This window comes from Raphanus sativus, chromosome 3 (assembly GCF_000801105.2).
Source record: "Raphanus sativus cultivar WK10039 chromosome 3, ASM80110v3, whole genome shotgun sequence".
NCBI lineage: Eukaryota > Viridiplantae > Streptophyta > Magnoliopsida > Brassicales > Brassicaceae > Raphanus > Raphanus sativus.
Window position 1 is genome coordinate 2950830 of NC_079513.1, and position 24115 is coordinate 2974944.

The following is a 24115-nucleotide window of genomic DNA, read 5'->3' on the forward strand; positions in this document are numbered from 1 at the left end:
TAAAGAAAGTAAAAATTGCCCAAGGCATAAAAATGGTCGAGACTGTACTCCCAACTGATCTAAACTATGCTAAAATATCAGTATGATAAAGGCAAAAGGCCTAGGTAACCAGATAGGTTGACCACGAAATTTTATACACTTTATGGCATGACTGGACTAGCCATCCAGGTCTTTAAAATTGATGCAAAGATTGATATCGAGAAAAGGCACAAAAGAGTTATCCCATAGAATCTCACGTTCTGTAACATGTACACAAGGGAAACTCAATAGGCTATAATGTTCCAAGCATCTAAAAGATTTATAGCATGTTCATGAGGGGGAGAAATGACACTCCCGTGGTCTATGAACAACACTAAAATTCCGAGTGACATGGTCTATGACCATGATAGAACTTGGCCGAATTCTTTGTGATACAAAGATCACTAGCTAATGCTTGGGAACACATAGATTTACATGTAATGATGATATGCATCAGGCCATATAAAGTGAGCATAGATATTCCCATCTAAAGATGATAAAGGGTTATGATCCAGACATAGACCATCCTAAGAGATTATGTTTAGACCACCACAATAATATGTGCCGTCTAGGATGGAACCTCATAAGAAGATGAGATAAGATTGGGAATATATGTTGGATATGAGAAAGCTTTCTCCCACGATTTTATAAGAAACCTTGAGCCAAATATGGGTGATCAGATTAAGGCAAGGTTCACGGATTGTATGATTAAATCCGACTATCCAACATCAGGGGGAGAAAGAAATAAGCTGGTACAAGTATAAAGAAATGGAATGATATTAATCATCCTTGTCTTGGCAAGATCCTCGGACCAGAGAATATGATTTAAGACGTCCAAAGAAAAATCATACAAAGCTAGCTAAAAGAATGCCAGACAGATTAGACCCGAAAGAAAAGAAAAAGAATGACTAAGTCATACCAGCTTAAGCACCACGAAGTTAATGTCCTAGAAGAGACATAATCAAGTTGCTATAGAGTCTAAAGATAGACCAATATGTTCCATAAGATAAGGAACCTCAGAAATGAAAAGAAAGGTGCATAGAAATGACATATCTGAGGTCATAAGAGAAACCAGACCAGACATTGAGATAAGGCTGCGCAGCTAAACATCTAAGATACCAGACCATGTAGTTTGGGACGCCAAACTGCAAGGTAAATGAAGGTTCTTAGTAAGAGTGAAATCTCTAATCGATTAGTTCATGTCTGGAACACAATGGAACACTATAAAAGAAGTGTCGACACATAAAAGATAAAGATGCATAAGGAAATAGCACTTGAGTTTAAAAGATATAAGCGAGGATCAGAACCCACGAGAATACAAGAATGCATTCATAGACTAAAGAAAACCGTGGGGGTTCAAAGAAAGATTCAAAGAATCTATAAAAGAGATGGGTGTATTGGCCATATATAGAAACACCATCTGATAAGATAAAACCAGTGAAAAATAGGTCTTGTGTGGGAAAGGAAAAGAAATCGTGAGACATGGACTAAGGTGTTCATATTCCTATTTAAAGTATTCAAGGAATGGCTTGATTACACAAGGATACTCACAGAGACCAAAAGAACAGATTATAAGGAGATATACTCCTATGTGGTGGATGCTACTACAAATTCGAAAATGTCTGGATATAAGTAGAAAGAAATGTAGTAAGTAGCATATTGATCACTGGATAAAGAAATGATAAAAGTATCAAAAAGATGAGAAGAAATTCTCATAGAATAGTTTTGTTCCTAAGCTATTCATGGACTGAAACAAGGCAGCTGCGAATGATAGACTAAGAAAATAATTAGTACAACCAGTCCATATATCCCTATAGAGGATATTATAATTTCTTGTGTTATGTTTATAACAAACCAACCTAAAGAGAGGTTCAATGATTTCAATGATACAAGTTATCAATTGATTAAACAGGCTATGTCTTACATATGGTAAAACTGCAGAAAAATCATAGCCGTGTGAGTGTGTGAATGATTAAGTCAGCACGCCTAAAGTGAGAACCATAATCTAAGATAGTGACCAGAAGCATACCTGGTCGTGGCTTAATAAGTATAGTATTGCTAAAGGCAAGAAAAGATCGATAGCTATGTATAAAAGACATGAGTGCATTTGACTGCGAATTCATAGTTTGATGAGTTCCATTGCAGCAAATAATTATTTATGGTTTTACCTTAGACACTCATGGTAATGGACGTGTATAGACAAGGTCTATAACATAACATTGATCGACAAAAGGAAATAAAGAAAGACTGGCTACAATGGATAAAACAATTGGCACATACGAAGAGAAATAAGTCCAAATGGGCAAAAAATATAAAGAGAAGTGGTTCGTATGTGTTTGGGTCAGAAGACTCAATATATATTGAATGTCCACGTTTTGATAAAGCCATATAACCAAAGTATATCCGTTGGACATGAAAAGGACCTGCAAGTAAAGTTTTATTGCAGACTATAAAGTCCATCCGAGCATCGTTCGAAGCGCCATCAGTCCGACCATGACATGGAGTGATCAGCAGCAAAGATGTACATCCTGACCACATCTTTATGGAGTTCCAAAGACATCAAGACGTCCAACATTCACTAGTTCATTCAAGGAGAATCCAGTTGATCATCTTCACCAAGTCACATGCAGCTTCAACGTTCAGGAAGACTCGGATACCAGATGGAATGCGTCTACTACAGTGATGCATTCATCAGGGGGAGTTCATGTGTTGTACTCTTTTTCCTGTCCATGGTTTCCCATTTTGCCACATTGGTTTTGGGGTTTTCCAGGAGAGGTTTTAATGAGGCAACATTAAGCATGCAACGAACCAGTACCGGATGTATCGATCAAGAGGGAGTGTTATGTACCAGATTGTGATCGACATAACCGGACCGACCATGACCGTACCGACCACAGGAGATAATGCTTATCGACTGTTGTACTTATCCACTTAGGATAAACACGACCTGATGTATATATATATATAAGACCTCTGGTCGAGATTAATAATAGAAACAAGTTTCTCCACTTAGTTTTACAACAAATACAGTAAAATAAAATATTTACGGAAAATGTTTTACTAATTACAATTTGAAACCACTACTTTTTAACGTACAAACACGGTTAAAAAATTCATCTGGAAATATAATATTATACAATTGTAGTTATTTGGTAAATGATTAACTATATAACACTAATAATTAAAAATAAAATTATAACTAAAAAAAAATTGAAACCCACGTGGACGTGCGAGTCTTATCCTAGTTTTCCTTATATAAAGAGACAAAAAATCCAGTTAGATTGAATATTTTCAGTTCAGATCGAGAAGTCTTCGAAGTCTGGCTCAGATCTGAAAAAAAAAATCATATCTAAAAATGTTCAATTGGCTTCAAAGCATAGAAAACTTCATGGTCCCTTCATATCTAACTCACTTGTTACCTAATTAGTTTGAATTTGGTTTCTCTGTGCTCGTTTGGTCATTTGTTGTCTGTTATGTAAACAATAAATGAAACAATTAAATTATGTTGAATTTATAACTTTTTAGAAAACTTTCGAAGAAATCTTTCAAACCATAAAATCAAATAACTAACTAAAAAACTCAAACACTTCATTATACATATGATCGACTTATAAAGTGTTTAATAAATATACAACATTAAAAATATATATTTCTAATTGAATTGTCTTTTAAAAATATTAAGATTCTAAAACTAACCCTAAAATACAGAATAATATTACAACATATGTTACCAAACTCCAAACCAAAAACATTCATGACTTATAACATATATTCACTCATCTATGTTGAAAACAATTCAATTTTATCAAATCTAAGTTTACATCATTTAGAAACATGTATAATTACATAATTTAAATTTTACTCCATAAAAATATTTTTAAAAATTTATATATCATTTTAAAGATTTATTACATGAGAAGACGTTTTGAAAATTCTTTACGGGGTTAGGTTCATACAAATGCATACAGTTTTATGTAGACTTAAATGACTGATTGTAATTTCACTAACATTTTGGATTACTTTTGAATTTGATTGAATTTGAGATATATATTTACATTTAAAATAAAAAATTAGGTCATATTTAACAATTTCCCTTAAAATAAAATTGGTTTAGAGATTTCCTAGCCAAACATTTGGTTATAATACAGTTTTAATATTATTTTAATGTATCATATAGATTATGTCAATTAACATATTATTTTCTATTTTAAATTTCTAAAATTGAGTTTTAATAAAAAAACAAAATTTGAACTCAATGTTATTAAGTTTAAAAGAAAGAAAAAGAATAATTGTGTTCACAAACAAAGAAAATTGTTATTTTTACTGTCATTAACGTTATAATATGTTAAAGTATTATTTAGTTTTTTTTGACTAAATATTTAAAATATTTTAATCTGATCATTTTTGTGTGGATTCGATTCAAAAGGAAAATGCTTCGTTTAAAACTAGAAAAAATGTTTTAACCAATATATTTATTGTGGTTTTATCAAATGCCGATAATGTTAACATAATTATTTAAAAATAATAATAAAGCAAATAAGAAAATAGTTAAGGAATCATTTTCTGAAGCAACTTGTGATTTGTGATAACGCTTATCTTTTTATTACAATCGTCGATGGAATAATTAAATTGTAGATATCTCCTAAAGCCACCACCCGTGAACCATATATTTGGCCTGCTTGACCTAATAAAACAGCTACCACTAATACAGGAAACATATAATTCAATAGAGAAATAACATGGCTGATTTTGGCGTTGTAATACCTTAATGTATAATATAACTGGATCTAACAACTTTTTAATATTTTATATGTTAATCATACTGAAGGTAGCTGTCTTTTCAAACTTACAATTGGTCGCCCAAGCATTCAGAAACTAAAATGAAATTTCTGAATCTCAGACAAAACAAAATCCTTTTTATAATATTGAATTTTAAAATTTAATTCAAAATTTTAATAAAGCATCTAATAAATTTCACATATCCTGAAAATCAAAACATATTTTTGTTTAGTTGGTTTGCCTATCATTCCTTAAACACTAGATTATTGAGCTGGTTACATGAGAACAAAACGCCCTGTTACAATCTGAATTAAAAGTCACTTTTTATATTATTGACCAAATATTTATAGTATTTTTTTTTTTTGTAAAAATATTTATAGTATTTTTTTTCTTGTAAGTTGTAACCCTTGTTATACGGAATTTGTTTTTTGAAAACTGGCCTACGAATTGTTCAGTTTGGCATTAAAAAGTTGAATGCATATAAACAGTTTTAAATGAAGCGATAATTTGTCTTCGTGTGAGATTATGTATTTGACTAAATAATGCTTGTGATATAAGTTTGCCCCGTGACAAAGGAATTCGTTAAAGGATTAAAGATATGTTCACATGGACAATCGTGAACGAATAAAGGACCATCTTTCCATTCTAAATACACCTATAATGGTGTTTAAATAAACGTACCCACTTACCTATTGTAATTATTAGGTGTGGGTATCCGGGTTTTTGAAAATATTTGTGATTTTCTTCGAATGTTATGAATATCTAATTTTTCGATTTATTTTGCTTCGAAAAATACGGATATTCAGAAAAATAGATATCCGGAAAATAAATAGATATTTGCGGATATTTATGGATATCTCATTTGTTTTGATTAATACAAATAATTTAAAAATTCGATACAAATTTATTTTGTAAAATATTTTTTTGCATGATATAAAAGATAAAAATTAAAAGACATAGTAAATCCACATATTTTGTAAATTTTTAAACTTAGTTACCAATTATAATAATACAAAACTTAAGAAAAAAAATTATAATTGTCATAAATGTTTTATCTTCCTTTTATATTATACTTGTATATAAGTAATAATGTGAATAGAATCTGTCAAATCATATATTAGAATAATAAATATATAATTTTATATATTTGAAACTTTAAATATAATCAAATATATATATATATATATGTATTTATATATTGACGGATCGGATCGGATATTCGCTTCCTAAAATTTTAATATTAGTGATTTTCTTTGATTTTAACGGATATTGAATTTTAATATTTGCTTTGCTTCGAAAGCTTACGGATATTCGGAATTTTCGGATCGAATAGCAACGGATAACGAATCGAATCAAATTTAACGAATAAAATGCTCAGCCCTAGTAATTATATATCATAGCAAAGTAGCCAAAAACCTATACATGAATTATCTAGTCGAGATATTAGTGAAATTTAATAGAAACCAAATACAGTGAAAGTGGTGGATTTTTCCGTTGTAAATTTATTTTAATAATAAATAATAATGTAAAATGATGCTTTTTTGACAACAATTTATCTCTTGTAAATTTTTCGGATAACCAAACTAGAGGTAAAGAATGAACATATAATATAGGTGAAGGTGAACTCCTCACACCACGTGCAAGCTTGTTCACCATTGTATTTTTTGTCCTTGAAATATATCTGATCTTGAAAACTGGGGAAAATGTCTTACTGCGAAAAAATTCCTCCATGTGTTTAGTAAACGCTGGCCATTCTTCTGGTGAGAACACCATCTTCACCAGTTGAGAACAATCTGTCGCAAATACTACGTCCGAGAATTATAGGGTCTTCATGCACTTTACGCCTGATATATGGTGTTTTTCACATCATTGTATATATGTTTTCATTTGTTTCAAGTCACTAATTCGTGTCAGTCTAGTCATTTTTGACCTTTTACAGGTCTGGAGTTAGCAGAAGAGAGAAGAGAAGGTGCATGATGAAAAGATGTCCTTTTGGAGCAATCCTGCGGAGAACACTCGAGTAGAACAGTCCCGAGACTGTTCTCTCCCAAGCGGAACAAGCAAACGGAGTGATCCGGAGGTTGTTCCCGACAAATATGGAAACTCCTATTTCGGGAATTAAAGCCATGTTGCCCTAATCTCTTTTCTTCTGATTGGCGCCTCCATATAAAACGCCATCTATCATTTTATTATTTTCTTACGCTAGTTTTTACAAGAGAACACTGTGAATTGCGATCTGCAACTTGTAACGGAGAAGAATCCATCCTCTCATAGAGAAGATCATCTGAATCCTATTATTTCATACTCTGTTCTTATGCAATTTTATTCAGGATTTATGTCTTTGTTTATCTGCATCATGATAGAGTAGTAGCCTTGCTCGCCTAGGGTTTTTAGGGTGTTGAGACATGAGCTAAACATAGATAAGCGATTTCATAACTGTTCTTCATTCATACTGTTCTTACTGCTTTCATTAACCTGATCACTTGATGTTAGATCCCTAGTTCATCACCTAGTTAACCGCTTAGGAGATAACTTGACATGTATTGAATGAGCTTAGTATCCCTAATCAGCGAAAGTAGATATTAGGGTGGTAAGTGAACTGATCGGACCTGTTCTCTAAAGCTTGCAATCGATCTTCATCCCAACGACAGTTAGGTGGTGAGATCGATCTGCAAAGCGATCACTGCCACGACAGTGGAGTGTTCTAGCTGAGTGATCCGAGTTCTAGAAAGCACTTCATCGCGCTTGAATAATTGTTTGGCTCCAATTCAACACCCAATGAAATACCCTAGGCTAGCTCTTGTTTAATAGAATCAATCTCGTGTTTATTTGCTTGTTGACTATTGTCACTTTTTAAACCAATTTATTATCTTCTTCTTAGCTTGATTTCAGAACTCATAGAACTAGAGTGTAGACTGATCCTCTGGATTTGAATCTCAAGTACTACAATTGCAACTGTTAACTTAGCAGTAGCAAGGATTCATTTTTAGTGTATCAACGCCCAAATCAAGGCGATGTAAAATGATGCTATCGACAAGACTTTATTGGTCCAAAATTTTTACTTTGGTTATACGATGATGTTATGGACATTGGAATCTTCAGGATGTTCCAAAAAGTCTGTTATCTCTTGATCAGACTCAATTCTTTGAGACACACACAAGATAAATACGAAGATCACTTCTCCTTACAAAAATATTGGAGCAGATACAAGATAATGATATCACTCAAATTACCAAAAGAAATGATTTTAATCTCTTAAATAAAAAATTCAGTTGTATTACTTAGGGATCGAATCCACAATGAACGAAGGCACACAATAGATACTAATTAATGGTGATTAATCTAGGTAAATAATAAGAAAACAATAAACAAGCAAAGTGAACAAGGTAATTGTTCAATTGATTGATTGATTAAGGTTGTAAACAATAAAAAGAAAGCGTTAAATCTAAGATTTCAGGTAATCCGAATTATAGATATATAGAAACTAAAGATGTGTATAGGATATTTTAGAACTCGAACTTTATAATAGAAAGATATCCAGCTGTCGCATGTGAGTATTGGTTATCCAAGTCCAGTATTCAGCTTTCGCTATATGAACACGGAGTGTCCGTCGATCGATTCCACCTTTCGAGCGTCGACCGATGGTACCTTGAATCGATTTTAAGATGTTATCCGAATGGTTCACTAGGCTTCCTATATCAACTGTCGTTTGTTTCTAACAATCCTAACTCAAGAGATTAATTCAGCTAAAAGACCAAGTTGTCGCGTGCGCTTAATTATGCTAATATCAAAGTTCTATTTACCTACTCCAGAATACAAGCAATAAGAACAATTCAATTGATGGATATATCTAACATCTAAGCAATTCTATAGTTTTTGCTAATCCTTCGTAATCCTTTCAAACCCTAAATCTAACAGGTGAAATACTCAGACATAACAAAACAAAGTATATCAATAATCTGAATAAATTGCATAAATAGAATAAGGTAGAAAACTGGAATTCTAATACAAAACTCTAAAGTAGTCTTTGATCTTTTTCCCAAACTACTAAAATCTCTAACTGTTTGCTGTGAAAAATATGAAAAGTGTAAAAAGCGTGTGTTGCTCAATACAATGGCAAATCACATAAATATTAGGTTAAAGTCGGCCAAGGGTATTTATGTAATTATGTGGGACTTGAGTTTTAAGTCGGCTGGGAACTATGTCGGGTCTTCCGTGATTTGCCGTTGATAGACAACATGTGATGTCTGTCAATCGTTGTTTGACTCTGAAATTACCACATTTCTCCAAAACATACATGAATCTGTAAATATTCTAAAAAGACTCCAAAACAAGATAAATAGATTCTAAAACATTTATATACCATGGCTTAAAAAGGGTAAAATATATGGTGTATCAATTTCCCCATAGTTATCCTTTGTCCTAAAAAAAAATAAGATTAGTCTTAATGAAAGAGGTTTAAAAACAACATGGACTCACATAATTTAAAATCACTAAAATTATGATAGATGAAAGTCAATCATTACTAACCTTTTAATGTTAAATGTATTACACTCTAACTTAGTCACCCATACCATACATTCTCACAATTCTATTCATAGCGCCTGATGTACCCCTTTACTGATCTCATTTATACATAAAAATAGATGTGTAATTCAATAAACATCAGAAGCTTAATATGTGGGCTGGTCAATTTTTATGCATGTATAAATTACAACAACATAGTGTATTTTAAATATTTCATTAAGCTTTGTTTATATAATTTATAAAATAGTATAAACTTTATAAATAAATGAAATAAAATATTATTTATTCTTATGATTTATTTGTTTTTAATATATTTGTGCATGAGTACAAAAATCACCTAACTAAGAGATAAACATGAAAATTAGATAAAGTTTACCTACAACATCTTTATTTTAATCTAAAATAATATTCTATCTGTTTCGAATTAAATGGTGCTCTGAGTTTTTTACACAGTTTAATAAAATAGTTAAATGTTCAGTTTTACATTAAGTGTTTTTTCTTTTCCTTAATTTAATTAGGGGCAAGAGATAAATTATTGAAAAAACTGCACTGAAATTAAAAGACAACACTTATTTTGTAACAAGAAAATTAATGTACAGTAACATTTAATTTAAAACGGAGTAGATATAAATAACTATGATAATTGTACAATACATATAATAATTACAATACAAATAAATAATGTTTCTGTTCCAGAAAGATAGAGTTTCAGATTTTTTTCTTGTTTTACAAAATTTCTTGATTTTTAAATTAAATTTCATCAATTGATATTAATAAATAAACTCTTAAGAAACACTAAATTTATATATTTGAATTGATTAAGTATTATTGGTTGATAGTTATTAGAAAGTGTATCCATCTATAAATCTAAAAGTGGAAATCTTGTTGGAATTCATCTGTAATTTTCTTCATTGCATCAGAACTTATAATATTGCATTTCCATATATATCTAAAAATGGTACAAAACTGTAGATAGATCATTGATCCCTTGCGTGGCTAATTCCTATGAATCATAGTATTAACTCTTTAACAAAAAAATGAGATTTTAAAATGACCTAAAACTTGAAATCAAATGCAATAGTAACCTACCTTTTGAAATTTTCATTTGTTTTATTCATTCCATACATGGTCATACATACTTATACAATATTGCAACTGTAATACATACACAACCCACTATGAACAATTTGTTTCAAATTCTAAATGCACATAAAAGCGAGATATACTCTTCATGTCATTTCATATCCATACAAATCATTTCTCTTTCAATTTCTCACCAATTTTATCCCCAAAGCCCAGCACTTCGATTACAAATTTTGTGAGCTTATTAGAGTCACTTAAGTTCTTGATTCTTGGTCAATAACGAGTGGGCATATTCTGTGGTGAAATTATTGTACTTGGACAAACTAAGCAAGATATATCACGGGTTCTAGGTATGATATTCGTTTTTTTCTAGATATGTTCAAGGATTATAAGTTAATTTTGCAATTGACTATTTTGTGTGATTTTTGTAGAAGACATCTAGATAATTTTTTTAACTTTTTTGTAACAAGAAAATAGAGAACACTTATATAGAAGTTTATTGTGATGAGCAGGTTAGTATTGGAATTAACCGAAGTTTGCTAATATTTGACTTTCCAAAGAAGACTTCTAGAGAAGACTTCTATAAAATTCTTCATATCATCACATGAAGTCTTCGAAGTGTCGCATGAATTTTGTGTAGGTTAGTATTGCAATAGATAATAAAGAATTAAAATTTTAATATTAATTAGATTACTTCGCCGAAAGACTTCTCAAGAAGTCTTCTTTGGTTTTATTCCGAGATTCTGATCAAATCCATGGTTTTAAATCTTTTCTTAAAAAGTCAAACATAATCAATTGCAAAACTAATCTACGTAGACTTCTTATGATAATTTGAAGACTTCATGTGAAGGTAAAACAGGCTTAAATAGAAGTTTACTCAAAGAATATTACTTTGGAAGTCTTCTTTAGAAAAGTTAAATATCTGCAAAACTTCAGCCAATTTCAAAACTAAACTTCTTATCTAAAATTCATCTCTAGTTTTATCAAAATTTCTTCGGAAGTCTTCTTTAGAAAATTTAAATATCTTTAAAACTTCGGTCAATTGCGAAACTAACCTGCTTATCTAGAAGTCTTCCCTGTTTTTATCAAAAGAAATTGAAAAACAAAAGTAAGCCTATATTTTAAAGAAAGATTTCTCAAGAAGTCTGCTCAAGAATATGCTAGTGAGCAGATTTTTTAAGAAGTTTTCCTTCGTAAATTTGTAATTGCAAAAATAACCTAGATGAAAGATTTCTGTAAGATTTCTACAGAAGTATTCATATGAAATTTCTCTAAAGGTCTTCTACGTCAATGTTTATTAAGCTTTCATTTTTTTCAAAACTAAAATGACTTTATAAGATTTTCTTGTTATTTCATGTGTATTTGTCAATATTCGAGGTCCCAAATGAAATTCTTAACTTAATTGGTGATAATTATGATGTTACAAACATTCATGTTTAAGAATTCTCTGAATTTTTTTTGAAGATTATGTTCTACGTCTGGTAATGTGTGTTTAATTTGATTTTCTTGTAGATGATTCTTCAGTTAAGTGTAGTCTACTAAGAATGGTTGGTGAAAAGTCATTCATGGGATTCGTGGTTGATAATGCACATAACCAAAGTCTTCTATCTATATCTATATCTAGTGTTATGAACTTATTGTTATGTTTTCCATGGTTTGGAACTTATATTATTGTGTTATGAACTTGTTGTTAGGTTTATTATGTTGAATTTGTGTCAAGTGTTATACAGGGCGGATTCACTCACATCACAGTGGGGTCAGCTGACCCCCCTAAAATCACAAAATCCTTTTATATATACAAAATAATGAATTCATCCAGTAAATTTTCATTTATGAACCCACTCAATTTTTAGTCACGCTTTCTTGCACTTTATAAACACACAGAAAAATACGAATCCAAAATGTATGGATCTACCTTTGAAGGAATGGCATATGAAAATCATGAATGAAAAACCTATAAAAACAAGATAAAGTAATACGAATGACATGAGACAAAAGATGAGAAATTAATAAGTTTAGTAAAGTTCAAAGAGCTTAGAGAGAGGTATGAGAGTTTTAGAAGCGAAACATTACATTTTGTTGCAGCCATTTGGGAGAATTTTTTTTTGTAAATCCGCATTAGGCTTTGGCTTTAACACTATGGTTGTAGAGAATTTGGTTGTTGAAACTTTGACAGTTTAAGTTTTATTAAAATAAAACTGATAGGTAAAATTGTAATAATACTTAAAAATATTTTATTTAAATGTTAAACTATAAAACTATTAAAAATTAAATATATATATGATTGCAAAAGTAGTAGAATATGGATTTCAAATGGAAAAAAACAATTCAGTGATTAATATGTCAATCTTAGATTTAATTAAATGTTACAATCTTAAATAAAAGATTTAGTTATGAAGGGAAGTAAAAAATAAAAATGTTTTGAGAGAAAAAAAAATAAAAGGAAGGAAAAAAAGGTTGCAAAGTATTGTTTGACTTTTAAAAAAATCAACACAAAGAAAAAAGAGAAACTTATAATGATTTTAGAGACATTAGAATAATTAAATTTTAAACAACCTGATTGGTTCAAAAAGTGGAAGCAACTAGTGCGGTGTTGGTACCGCAAATTCCAGCTATTCCTGATCGTTGGTTCTTCTCGGATGGATAATGGAAGGACAAGGATAGATTCTCGAGTCAGGGGTGGTATAGCACCCTGATAGGTTTTGAGGGATTGATGGGAGCAAGGAATACAAGGGCAAGTCTTTCTCCACTACACGCGGAGATTGAGGCACTTATTTGGTCAATGGAATATATGAGGAATTTAAGACAATATAATGTTACTTTTGTAACGGATTGCTCGCAGTTGGTGAAGATGGTTTCAGAACCAGATGAATGGCTAGCCTTTGCAAATTATCTAGAAGACATCAGGAGTCTGCGGAGTAGCTTCTCTGCTTCAGAGGTTATCCATGTTCCCAGGACGAATAATAAAAAGGCGGATAGTCTAGCACGTAGTGCAAGAAAGCAATTGTCTTACGTCGTTCACATGGATGCGGATCCTCCAGTTTGGTTAACAGAGTCAATATGAATCTGTAATGTTGCTGACAAAAAAAAACAACCTGATTGGTAAAAAAAGGTTTAGAGACTTTCTAATCTCACAAAAGCCCTAACGCCAATCAGACCCAAAAAATCCAATTGGGTTAAAGATTTCTGGTTCAAAAAAAAAATTTGGAACTCTTCTAACATAAAATACACTTGAATACTTCTCAAGAAGTCTTCTAATTCGGCCCGAAAAACTTTCCAAGAATTCTTCTAATGCATCATATGTTACAACTATAATAATAAAAAAATATAATCACAATGAATCTGAATTTATATTTTTATTGTGTTTACATGCACAAGAAATTAATATATCAAAAGTGTCATGATTTATGTTTTAACTTTTAGAAAGAAAATAAAGCAATAAAACATAATATTAAGCTGAACAATAAGAAAATAATCACATTAAATGGATCTATAAATTTATTTAGATTTAGCACAGAGAAAACAAAAATAAACAATTGGTGAAAAATAAAAATTTAGCAGTTTTGGCAGTTTGCATAGAAAACTTTTAGAGAAGACATCTCCAATTAAAATTCTTCCGAATAAGTCTCTGCTAATGAAGTCCGAAGTCCGATAATGTTCTCATATCTGAAAAACTTGCATGTCTAAAACATTAAAATGGTTTCAAAATAGAGAAAACTTCAAAAATATTTTTATGCTTAAATAATAAATAAAACAATTACATTAGGTTGAATCTATAGTTTTTCGCAACTAACATATAAAACACATAAAATATATATCCAAAATTTATAAATATACTTTTAAAGGAGTGAAAGACGAAAACCATGAAATAAAAAAATCTTAAAAAATAAGATAAAGTAGTGATAAAGACATCAGAAAAAAATTTAAAGAATTGATATAAATTTTTGTGTCTTCAAGTTCAAAAAAGAGGTTGGAGAATTTGAAGTGGGAAACAATATATTTTTACTGTAGTCATTTGAGAGGAAGGAAAAGAATGCATAAATGTTTTTGTAAATTTTGAACTATTGAACCTATACCATATTCACTTGGATAAATTTCGTGGGCTTTTAAAAATTTGTTCTATTATGATAACTAAGATCAGAAATCATAATTTAAAATTGATCATGCATGTTATTTAATATAATTTTTCTATAACATTTTCGAAGTAAAATTTTCGCAGAAATGGGAGCACTAACTAACAAACCTGTATATGCATTTTCTAGTTTCTACCACCAATGTTTTCCGGAGTCTCCAGTTTTTTACTAAAAAGACATTCTATTTTAAAGTTTGCAAAAACTTCATGTTTGAAGTTTTAAGATAGTTTTCTCCAAAATCAAAACTTCAAACATAACTTCAAATTAATTTATATTTTATATTATGGTCCTTATATTTATGATACTTAATTTAAATTTATAAAACCTTATACATAAATAGCACATATATAAAAACATGATATAAATATTAATTAACAAATTGATACAGTAAAATATATAAATTTACATATAAATGCATTATTAAGTTACAAGTAAAATACTACATTACTCTATAAAATTATTTTCCTACAAATTGATCAATTAGTGCATTTTCAAGCTTTTTTTCTAATATTGTTGTTATCTAAAATATAGTTTTGAAAAAACTTATTTTAAAGTTTTTATTTAATTTTATTTGTAAAAATTAAATTATAAAAGCAAATTTTAAATATTTGTGAGTTATAAAATTTTGAAGGATCAAAAAGATTAAATGACAAAATATTTAAGAATAATAAATATAATATGTAAAAGTAAGGATCAAAATGCAACGAAAAATATGAAACTTCAAATTTGAAATTTTGAGTAGTAACGCTCTATATTTGAAGTTTCACTACTTAAAACTTCAAATTTGAAGTTTTGAAATTTGAAGTTTTGAAGTTTTGAAATTTTTTTTTGGAGAACAAAAAAAACTTCATACTTAAAGTTATAGAATCTCTTTTGAAGATGTTCTAACTAAAGCGTTAATTAGTACCGTATTCTGTTTATGATTGCCAGCTAATTTTGGAAAATGACAATTAAGTCTCCTTTTTTTTTTTGAAACACTAAGTCTCCTTTATATAATAAAATCATAAATATGAAAATTTGTCACCTAATATCTTGTAGTAAAATACCAATAAACCTTTTCATTTCTCTCCTAATGAAAATTCTATAAATACCCAGTAACACTCACCATTTATCTCCACCCGATCTCCAAGAAAAATAAACACACTACTAATTCTTAGTCTTTGTTAGAACATTTCCGCTACAAACAAATGGCTCCAAGAACCTCTCTTTCACTCTTCCTTGCTGTCAACCTCCTCTTCTTCACTTACACTTCTGCTACATGCTACAAGTGCATCCCCACGCCAGCGACCCCAAGCACCCCAAGCACCCCAAGCACCCCAAGCACCCCAAGCACAGGCTCTTGTCCTAAAGATTCCCTACAGCTAGGTGTTTGCGCTAATGTGCTCAATCTAGTGAACCTAAAATTGGGAAACCCACCCGTAAAGCCATGCTGCTCTCTCATTGCAGGCTTGGCTGACCTTGAGGCTGCGGTCTGTCTCTGTACCATGCTCAAAGCTAGCATTCTTGGCATCAACCTTAACCTTCCCATCAATCTGAGCGTACTCCTTAATGTTTGTAGTAGAAATGCTCCAAAGAATTTCCTATGCGCATAAGTTGAATACTTATCTAAAGCCAACCTTAAGAAAAAAATCATAAGGTTTACGAATGCTTGAACTTATTACCTTGTCTTCTTGTGGTTTTTTAATTGGTGATTATTTTCTGTTGTACGTATTTCTCTTGGATTGTTTTAAACGGTGAATGTAACGTTCACATGCAATAATATGGATTATGTATGGGTTTGTGTGTGTTATCTGCAAGTTTATACTTCTTTTGCTTCATTGTTCATCCATATCTGTTGTATTTGTTTCTTTTGCATTTGATTAATAAAAGTACCAATCGATGTTGTTGTCTTTTTTTTGTCATCTTGTCATCTGAAATTTTATTAATCAACAACATTACAATCCCAAACATGGGCGGTTACAAGTTTGAAACATTAGAAACCCAAACATGGATGGTTACAAGTCTGAAACATGGAAACTATATACCAAAAGAAAGATAACTAAGTCGGCAATTTAGATGAAATTTAAAACCGAAGCAACAAGCCGGCAGTTGCTAAAGAAACACCCCAGAAGCTAAACGACCATAAGCAAGACACCAAATCAACCTGAGACATTTTGGGTCGCCACCAAGATTCACAAACCAAACCATGAGACAAGCACAATAATCTACAAAATACCAAAGACTAACAACCCTAGATGGTAATCAAAGTGATAATGATAGAAACTAGAGCGTCACGTTTACTAATGAAATCTTCGCTGTAAACACCCTCTGCCATCGGACTTTGAATGGGCTAACCCAGAGGCGGACCCACTAAGAGATTAGGTGGGTCAGCTGACACAGGTTAGATGATAATAAATAACTGTTTTGTATGGATAACAGTGTTGATTTAGTAGCGTAAATGGCAATATAGCAGGTTTTGACACCCCTCAACCCAGGTTCAATTCTTCCAATTGACACTCTTTTACAATTTTTTCAAAAAATCTATATTATGACACAGGTAAACTTAAGTGCTGGGTCCGCCACTGGGCTAACCACGGGCCACCACACCATGGCAAAGCCTCGAAGAGCTTACCGTACAAAACTTATTAATACAGCCAGTAACCAAAGACTTATCACCAGATCTGATAAGATCGGAGTCGACAGAACCCGATTTGATACTCTCGCTTTAGATCTGAGATTTCAAAGTTCAAATCCCATATTAAAATACCATCTAGAAGAAGAAAAGAAATTAAGACAACTAAAACAACATGACCGGAGAAAGTGGAGACAATAGGATCTCTTTTTATTTTCCTCTCGCTCTGCATTTTTGTTCTCTTTCTCACATACTCTCTCGATGCTGTACAGCTGATGAAGAAACAATACTAGTATGCTGTAGAAGCATTATGTTGCAGTGCAGAAGTTGTATGTTCTTATTAAAGTTTTTAATAAGATGATTGGTATATCAGTAACAACATATAATTTTAAAATTGTCATAAAAGTTAGTATATAATATATTTATTTTAAAATAATATAAATTAAACTATAAAATATATATAATATATTTTCTTATTAAAATAATAAATCTTATTTAACTATGTAAATTGAATTAAATTTTAAATGTGAAATATTATTATTTAAAAAATAACTGTAAAATTGATTTAAAATATAAAATTTATTTTTTGGATATAAAGATTATTATTAAATAAAATAAATTAGTTATATATAATTTATATATAAATTATCATTATTTATTTATTGGTAGAGGAGTAAATGATTCATATGTAATATTATAATAAAAATTAATATTTGACATATGATTTATTTATTTTTAAATAATATAGATATGTTTATTTTATAATATATAATAAATAAATATGTATTATTCTTTTTATTAAAATAATGAATGATATTTGTAACTATATAAATTATATTATCTTTTAAATACGAAATATTGTTCTTTTCAAAAATTTAAAAATATTTAATCTGAAATTTTTATTTTTAAAAACATAATTTTTATATAAACATAATTTTGTATTATTAAATAAAAATAAATAAATTATATAAAATTATTTTTAATTTTTTATATATTCTAAATGTAAATGCTGTAAAAAAAAGAGCATAGATCAAATAGCATTTGGAAATCATTAGTATCTTGTAAATGCTATATATTTTAAATGTTATTGTAATAAATATTGATTGAATAATAACAATCATAATGTTTATGTTAATGCTCTGTCAATCAAGCTCTTATTTGTCAATCCGAAAAACTAAAATGAAATGATATCTAAATAGCCTAACAGAAAAACATGTTTTACTTATTTAGTTATGAGAATCGATCACATGTAGCATTCGACCATTTCCGATTAGGCAAAAGAAAGTGTGTATTTACTAATTTTGTCATCAATATGTATAACAATGTGGTCAATACGTACCAGTTTCAAAAATTAGAAAAAGGAAAATGTGTATATACTAATTTTGTAATCAATCTGTATAACAGTGTGGTCAATACGTGCAATGTGATAATTGGTAAATTACTACACTAATAGTTTGATATTTGAAAATTACATCTATTTTTTTAATACATTTTCTTCAATGTGAGTTGATTTTTTAACCCAGATTAAATATTTCAATAACTGAGATATAAATTCAAAACATAAAAACTAGATTTGACCCGTCATTCCAAAGGCGAAAGAGCATATATTTTTTGTTTTACATTTTTTTAGAAACTGAATTTTTATATTTTTATGTTTTGAATCATATTTTGTTTTTCTTTGTAATCATATTTTTGTAAAATATTTTTAGTGATTAATAAAATATTTTAATAATTGTATTAAAATAATTGGACAAAACCTATATCAATAGATCATGTTGTTATTTTAATAGAATATATATAATTATTTATGTTTAAGATAAATTTGTGTGTTGGGATAAATATTTTATTTTACCATTTAAAATTGTACAATAACAAAATATTATAAAATAAAAAAAATATGATTTGTTTTGACTTTACCAAAATTCATGAAGTTTATATAGTATTTTTTTTTACAATATGTGAACAAGTCATATTTGTTTGCATTCTGTACAAAATATACATTTTTCTAGAAGTCATTATCCACCAAGCTTCTAAATGCATATTCACATATATACTTAATTTTTTTGACTCTGAATGTGATGTGATCTAACAACATTTTGAAAAAGGGATTATCATTCATTGGCTTGTTCTTTTTGTGATATAAAACCCCTATAAATTAGTTAGAGTCAATGATTTTATTCTTGTATCAACAGACCTCTTAATGAAGGGAAGAATTTGTGAAGCTAGAGAAAAAATTGTAAAGGAAAACAGAAATAAAGATGTCGTCTTGAGTTTTTTTTTACACAATAAAAAATTTAAGATGTATTAAAAAGATATTGTGTAAATATTCTAGAGATTTTTTAAAAACAATCATCATTTATTAAACTGTTACTTTAAATATAAAATTAATTAGAATTGACAAATATAAGTGTATTTTTCCAAAAGCTTAAAGAGTGGTGTAGTTTTCAAACTATAATCTTATTTGAGTGTATTTTTCCAAATATTCCCTATAAATTAGAATACTCAACTTTTTGTGTACCATTTTCTGCTAATTTTATTGTTATCTTTTATTTATTTTGTTGTTGTTTACCACTTTTTTGGTGTTTGCGTTTACACATTAGTTATCTGCAAATAGAGACGAACAAATTTACATTTGAAACTGAATTAAGAAGGCAGACAACTTAATGGGGTCATCGGTATATAAAACATATGTCACATCATTTGTACTTTTTTATGAACTAACTACTGGTTAATTGTTAAAATTAAACCAGTACCTTTCTAAGAGAAAAATATACCTTTATATTATGATTATTTGACTTGTTCTTAACTCCAGTTCGATTGATCTTAAAAAATGCATGAACTCTCCCGTGATCAAATTTGGCATATTCAGACTTCTATCATTGCTCAAATTTGGCATTTTCCAGACTTATCACTGATTGAGATGCCTTCATACTCAATCAAACGTTACAGGTGTGTATACGTAACTATTACATATACTGTAATATATAATCTATTATCGAAATTCGATCTAGCGGTTATATGAGTTGAGATTTGGATGGATTATAAAGAAATTAAGTACATAACTTTCTTTTTGGTGTAACATAACTGTTTCTTTTCTAAATGATACATTATATCTACTATCTTATTAAAAGAAAAGTACAAATATAAATTAGGGATGTGTCCGTGCAGTATGTAGTGGCGGATGGACGTTATAGAGTACGGGGTTACGTACCCCCTATTCTTTTTTATTTTTTCTCAAGTATTTGAACTAGTTTGATTAAAATCTTTATAATTTAGTGGATAAATAGTAAAAGTGCCCTCAATTAAATTTATTTTATGTTGTTTTTAGTGTTGTGCCTCCAATTTAAAAAGTTTTTAGATCCGCCCATGCCAGTATGCTTAGTTTTGTAAAATGTAATTGTTCACATTTATTTTTATGTTTGTAGTAAATTTAATATTAAATAATTAGTCTCACAATATCTATTTTAGTTATTTTATGCATACAGTGATGTGTTTATTCGGTTAATATAATTCAATCCAGTGATGTTAGACCGAATGAGACATTAGGAGAAAGACACTGATTTGTCAGCCGGATCAGTAAGTTGATATGTTAAATTAGTAAGGGGTCAATTAAAAATGAAGGCGCGAATTTGAAAACTTGGCTAAAGTTTTAGAAGGCAACTTTTAAGTTATATGTGTGAGTTTGTTAAGCTTGAACCTTTTTATTTCTCTATAGTTTATTAGGGGAAGTCCGCGCTTCGCGGAAGAATTTGTTCCATACTATTTTCTTTTAACATTTGTTTTAATTTTAATTATGTATGGAATATTATTTTATTATTTATTTTAAAAAATTTATCACTTTTCCCATTAATTTGTTTGTTGTACATGACTCAAAGTCAGACTCGTAGAATTTGTTCCGTAACATTTTCTTTTTAACATTTGTTTTTATTTTTTTATCATGTATGGAATATTATTTTATAATTTCTTCTAAAATTTTATCACTTTTTCCATTAATTTGTTTGTTGTACGACTCAAAGTCAGTTTCGTAGGATTTAACTTAATTTTTCTAAGATGATTGTTGTAATTATTAATGAAATTTCTATTATGTCGGTGTAGATATTTTAATCTGTTTGTTTTAGTATAAGTTTTCTAATTTTATTTCAGTTATTTTTTTGTTTGTTATCGGGTTATTTTACATTATGTCTTTTGTTTGACTATGTAAGTCTATATTTAGTTAGTTGTACATCAATAGTAAAATTATGGTTGAGCTTTTTATTTTAGTATTTTTATAAAAATATATTTAATTCAATACAACAACCTTACATTTTGTATTCACAATACTTACAAAACATATATTTATATTTTACCCTTAAAACCAATTTAATGTTTTTTAATTAATTTATCCTGAATTATATGTAACGTTAATTTTCAACATTTTATAACAACTTACATTATTTATTTATTATTTTTTGTAATTTATACATATATGATACTGATTAATTTTTTTTAAACGAAACTGATTATTTTTAAACGAAACTGATTAATTTTATAAAATAATTTTTAACACTGACCTCTTCAAATGTAACTTATTTATTATATATTAACATCTAAATAATTTTTTATTCATTAATTTCCTGATTATACTTAAAACTAATAGCTTATAAATATAATACTAAACATAATATTCGATCATAGTGATGGTGGTTGCCTGGTTGGAGATTAATAGGGAAAATTCCTTAAAAATACACAGACTGTTATGAACCGACTGGTTCAGGTGGATGTTTATCCAAAAGATACTTACTAGGTTTTGGTCCATTAGTGGCCCATCTTCTAGTTCCATATATAAGGAGTTCATATTCTACATTAATAAGACACACACATTCACAACACGTTATCAGCACGAGCTAAGCTCAAAACCCTAGCATAATTCGTAGGTCATCCAAACCTTAAAAACTAGCCGCATCTTAAAACAGTCATATCTCCCTAACCGTAACGACCTAGATGGCGGGCCACCTATCAATCTGAAGATCTCGACGATACGAAGCCAGCGCCGCTAACCTCGCGAGGATCCGATTTCAGACGCGCCGGCACGCTCTGTTTTAGTACGCGCCGTCAATTGCTCAAGAACCCTAATTTTGATGCAACTTCAAATCGATCGTTCTCTCAAACCATAACGATCCAAACGACGTGCGACATACCAACTTGAAGATCTTGAAGAGAAGAATCCATATCCGGAAACCTCGCGTCGATCAGATCTAAGACGCCCCGCCAAGCTCTGTTTTAGTGCGCACCGTCAATTGCACAAGAACCCTAATTTTGACTCAACTTCAAATCGATCGTTTTCCCAAACCGTAACGATCCAGAAAACGTGCGACATATCAATTTGAAGCTATTGAAGAGGAGAATCCAACGCCGCAGACCTCACCTCAGTCCGTGATCAGACGCGTTCTCTACGACAGCTACAAGCCGCGCCGTCAAAATCAGAAACTAAACCTAAGGCTGCAAACTTCTCTTTCTAGTTTGTTTATAGCTGATTGTTTTTCATATTAATAACTTCTCTTTGATCAATTTGTTTAAGGAAAACAAAGTCAGATTCTTTGAGGTTAAAGAGAAGCCAAGGAGCAAAATCGATCGAGTTTAAGGTAAGTTAACAAAATTTAAACTTCTTTTGATTACTTGATAGAACATGGTTACTATTTTGAAAACTTGAAACCGATTTTATAAAATGAAATTTGAGGTTTGCGATTTGAACTAAGTTGAACTATTGTTCTTGCTTGATTTAAATCAAATCGTTAGGTTGCTAGATTTTATAAAATGAACCGATTAATATTCAAACCATAAAACTTATGAAATTAAAATTTGTATAAAACCCTAACCAAATTGGATTATGAAATCCTTTAAACCATATCCGATTATTAAACCCTAATCTAAACCAGTTTATGAACTTATAAAAACCAAATATGAATTGTGAAAACATTAAACCAAATCAGTTTATAAATCCATAAACCAATCGATATTATAAACCCTATTTTGGTAGATAGAAAGTTTCCATTTTTAGAAAGTTTCCATTTCTAGAAAGTTTCCATTTTTAGAAAGTTTCTATTTTTAGAATGTTTCCTTTTATAGAATTTTCTGGAAAACTTCTCTAAAATTAGATTTTAAAATCAGTTCCTCGGAACATATTAGTAAGGTCTAAGTTATGAAACACTAAATATTTCAGATGTCGAATTCCTCCATCATAATCTCAGGAGAAAACTACTTGCAATATGTGCAATGGGCACAAGATATTAAAACCACACTTGAGTCTGATAAACTCAGTGAATGCATCACAGATGATAGCATCGCAAGAGAACTCCTGAACACTCGCCATCATATTTGTGAAAAAACTCAAAAGTCTATATCTGACCGATGATCCCTCAAAGCTTTGGACAGATCTAGAGAATAGAAATTGTATCCAAGAGGTTATACATACCAAAAGCCTTACGAATAGATCAACCTCAAATTCCAAGACTATAAGTCTATGGGAGAATATAACTTTGCATTACTCAAAATAGTTTTCGAAATGAAACTATGTGGTGAGGTAGTGACTGATGAAGATATGTTGGAAAAGACATTCTCCACCTTTCACCCTACCAACTTATTGTTACTACAACAATATAGAGAGATGGGCTTCACCACCTATGCATCTCTAATAGCAAGATTGTTGCAAGCTGAGCAAAATCATGAGTTGCTAATGAGCAGTAGTGAAAGAAAGACTACGGGATCAACTCCATTGCCACTGGCTATTGCACTACCAACCGACAAGGCTGATTTAGAAACGAACCATGTAAAGAGGGGATATAGACGTGGGGGATGGTCTAAGTTGTGCAATAATTGTGGAATGAAAATCCATTCGGGACAGAGATGCATAACTCCCAAGTATCTAGCTGTTCTTTATCATAAAATCTTTAAAAGAAAAGCAAAGATGGTTCGGAAATATGAAGGA

The 24115-nt window shown here is 30.0% G+C and overlaps 1 protein-coding gene across 1 annotated transcript; it reads left to right on the forward strand.

The window, feature by feature from the left end:
• The first annotated feature begins 15636 nt into the window (after positions 1-15636).
• LOC108845773 (putative lipid-binding protein AIR1) lies at positions 15637-16429 on the forward strand. The gene has a single exon (XM_018618949.2). It carries the CDS (start codon positions 15728-15730, stop codon positions 16130-16132), a length of 405 nt encoding a protein of 134 aa, XP_018474451.1. The 5' UTR covers positions 15637-15727; the 3' UTR covers positions 16133-16429.
• The last annotated feature ends 7686 nt before the right edge of the window (positions 16430-24115 follow it).

What these genes read in the sequence shown, in the direction of transcription:
- LOC108845773 (XM_018618949.2), top strand. Translation starts at nt 15,728, where the DNA reads ATGGCTCCAAGAACCTCTCTTTCACTCTTCCTTGCTGTCAACCTCCTC.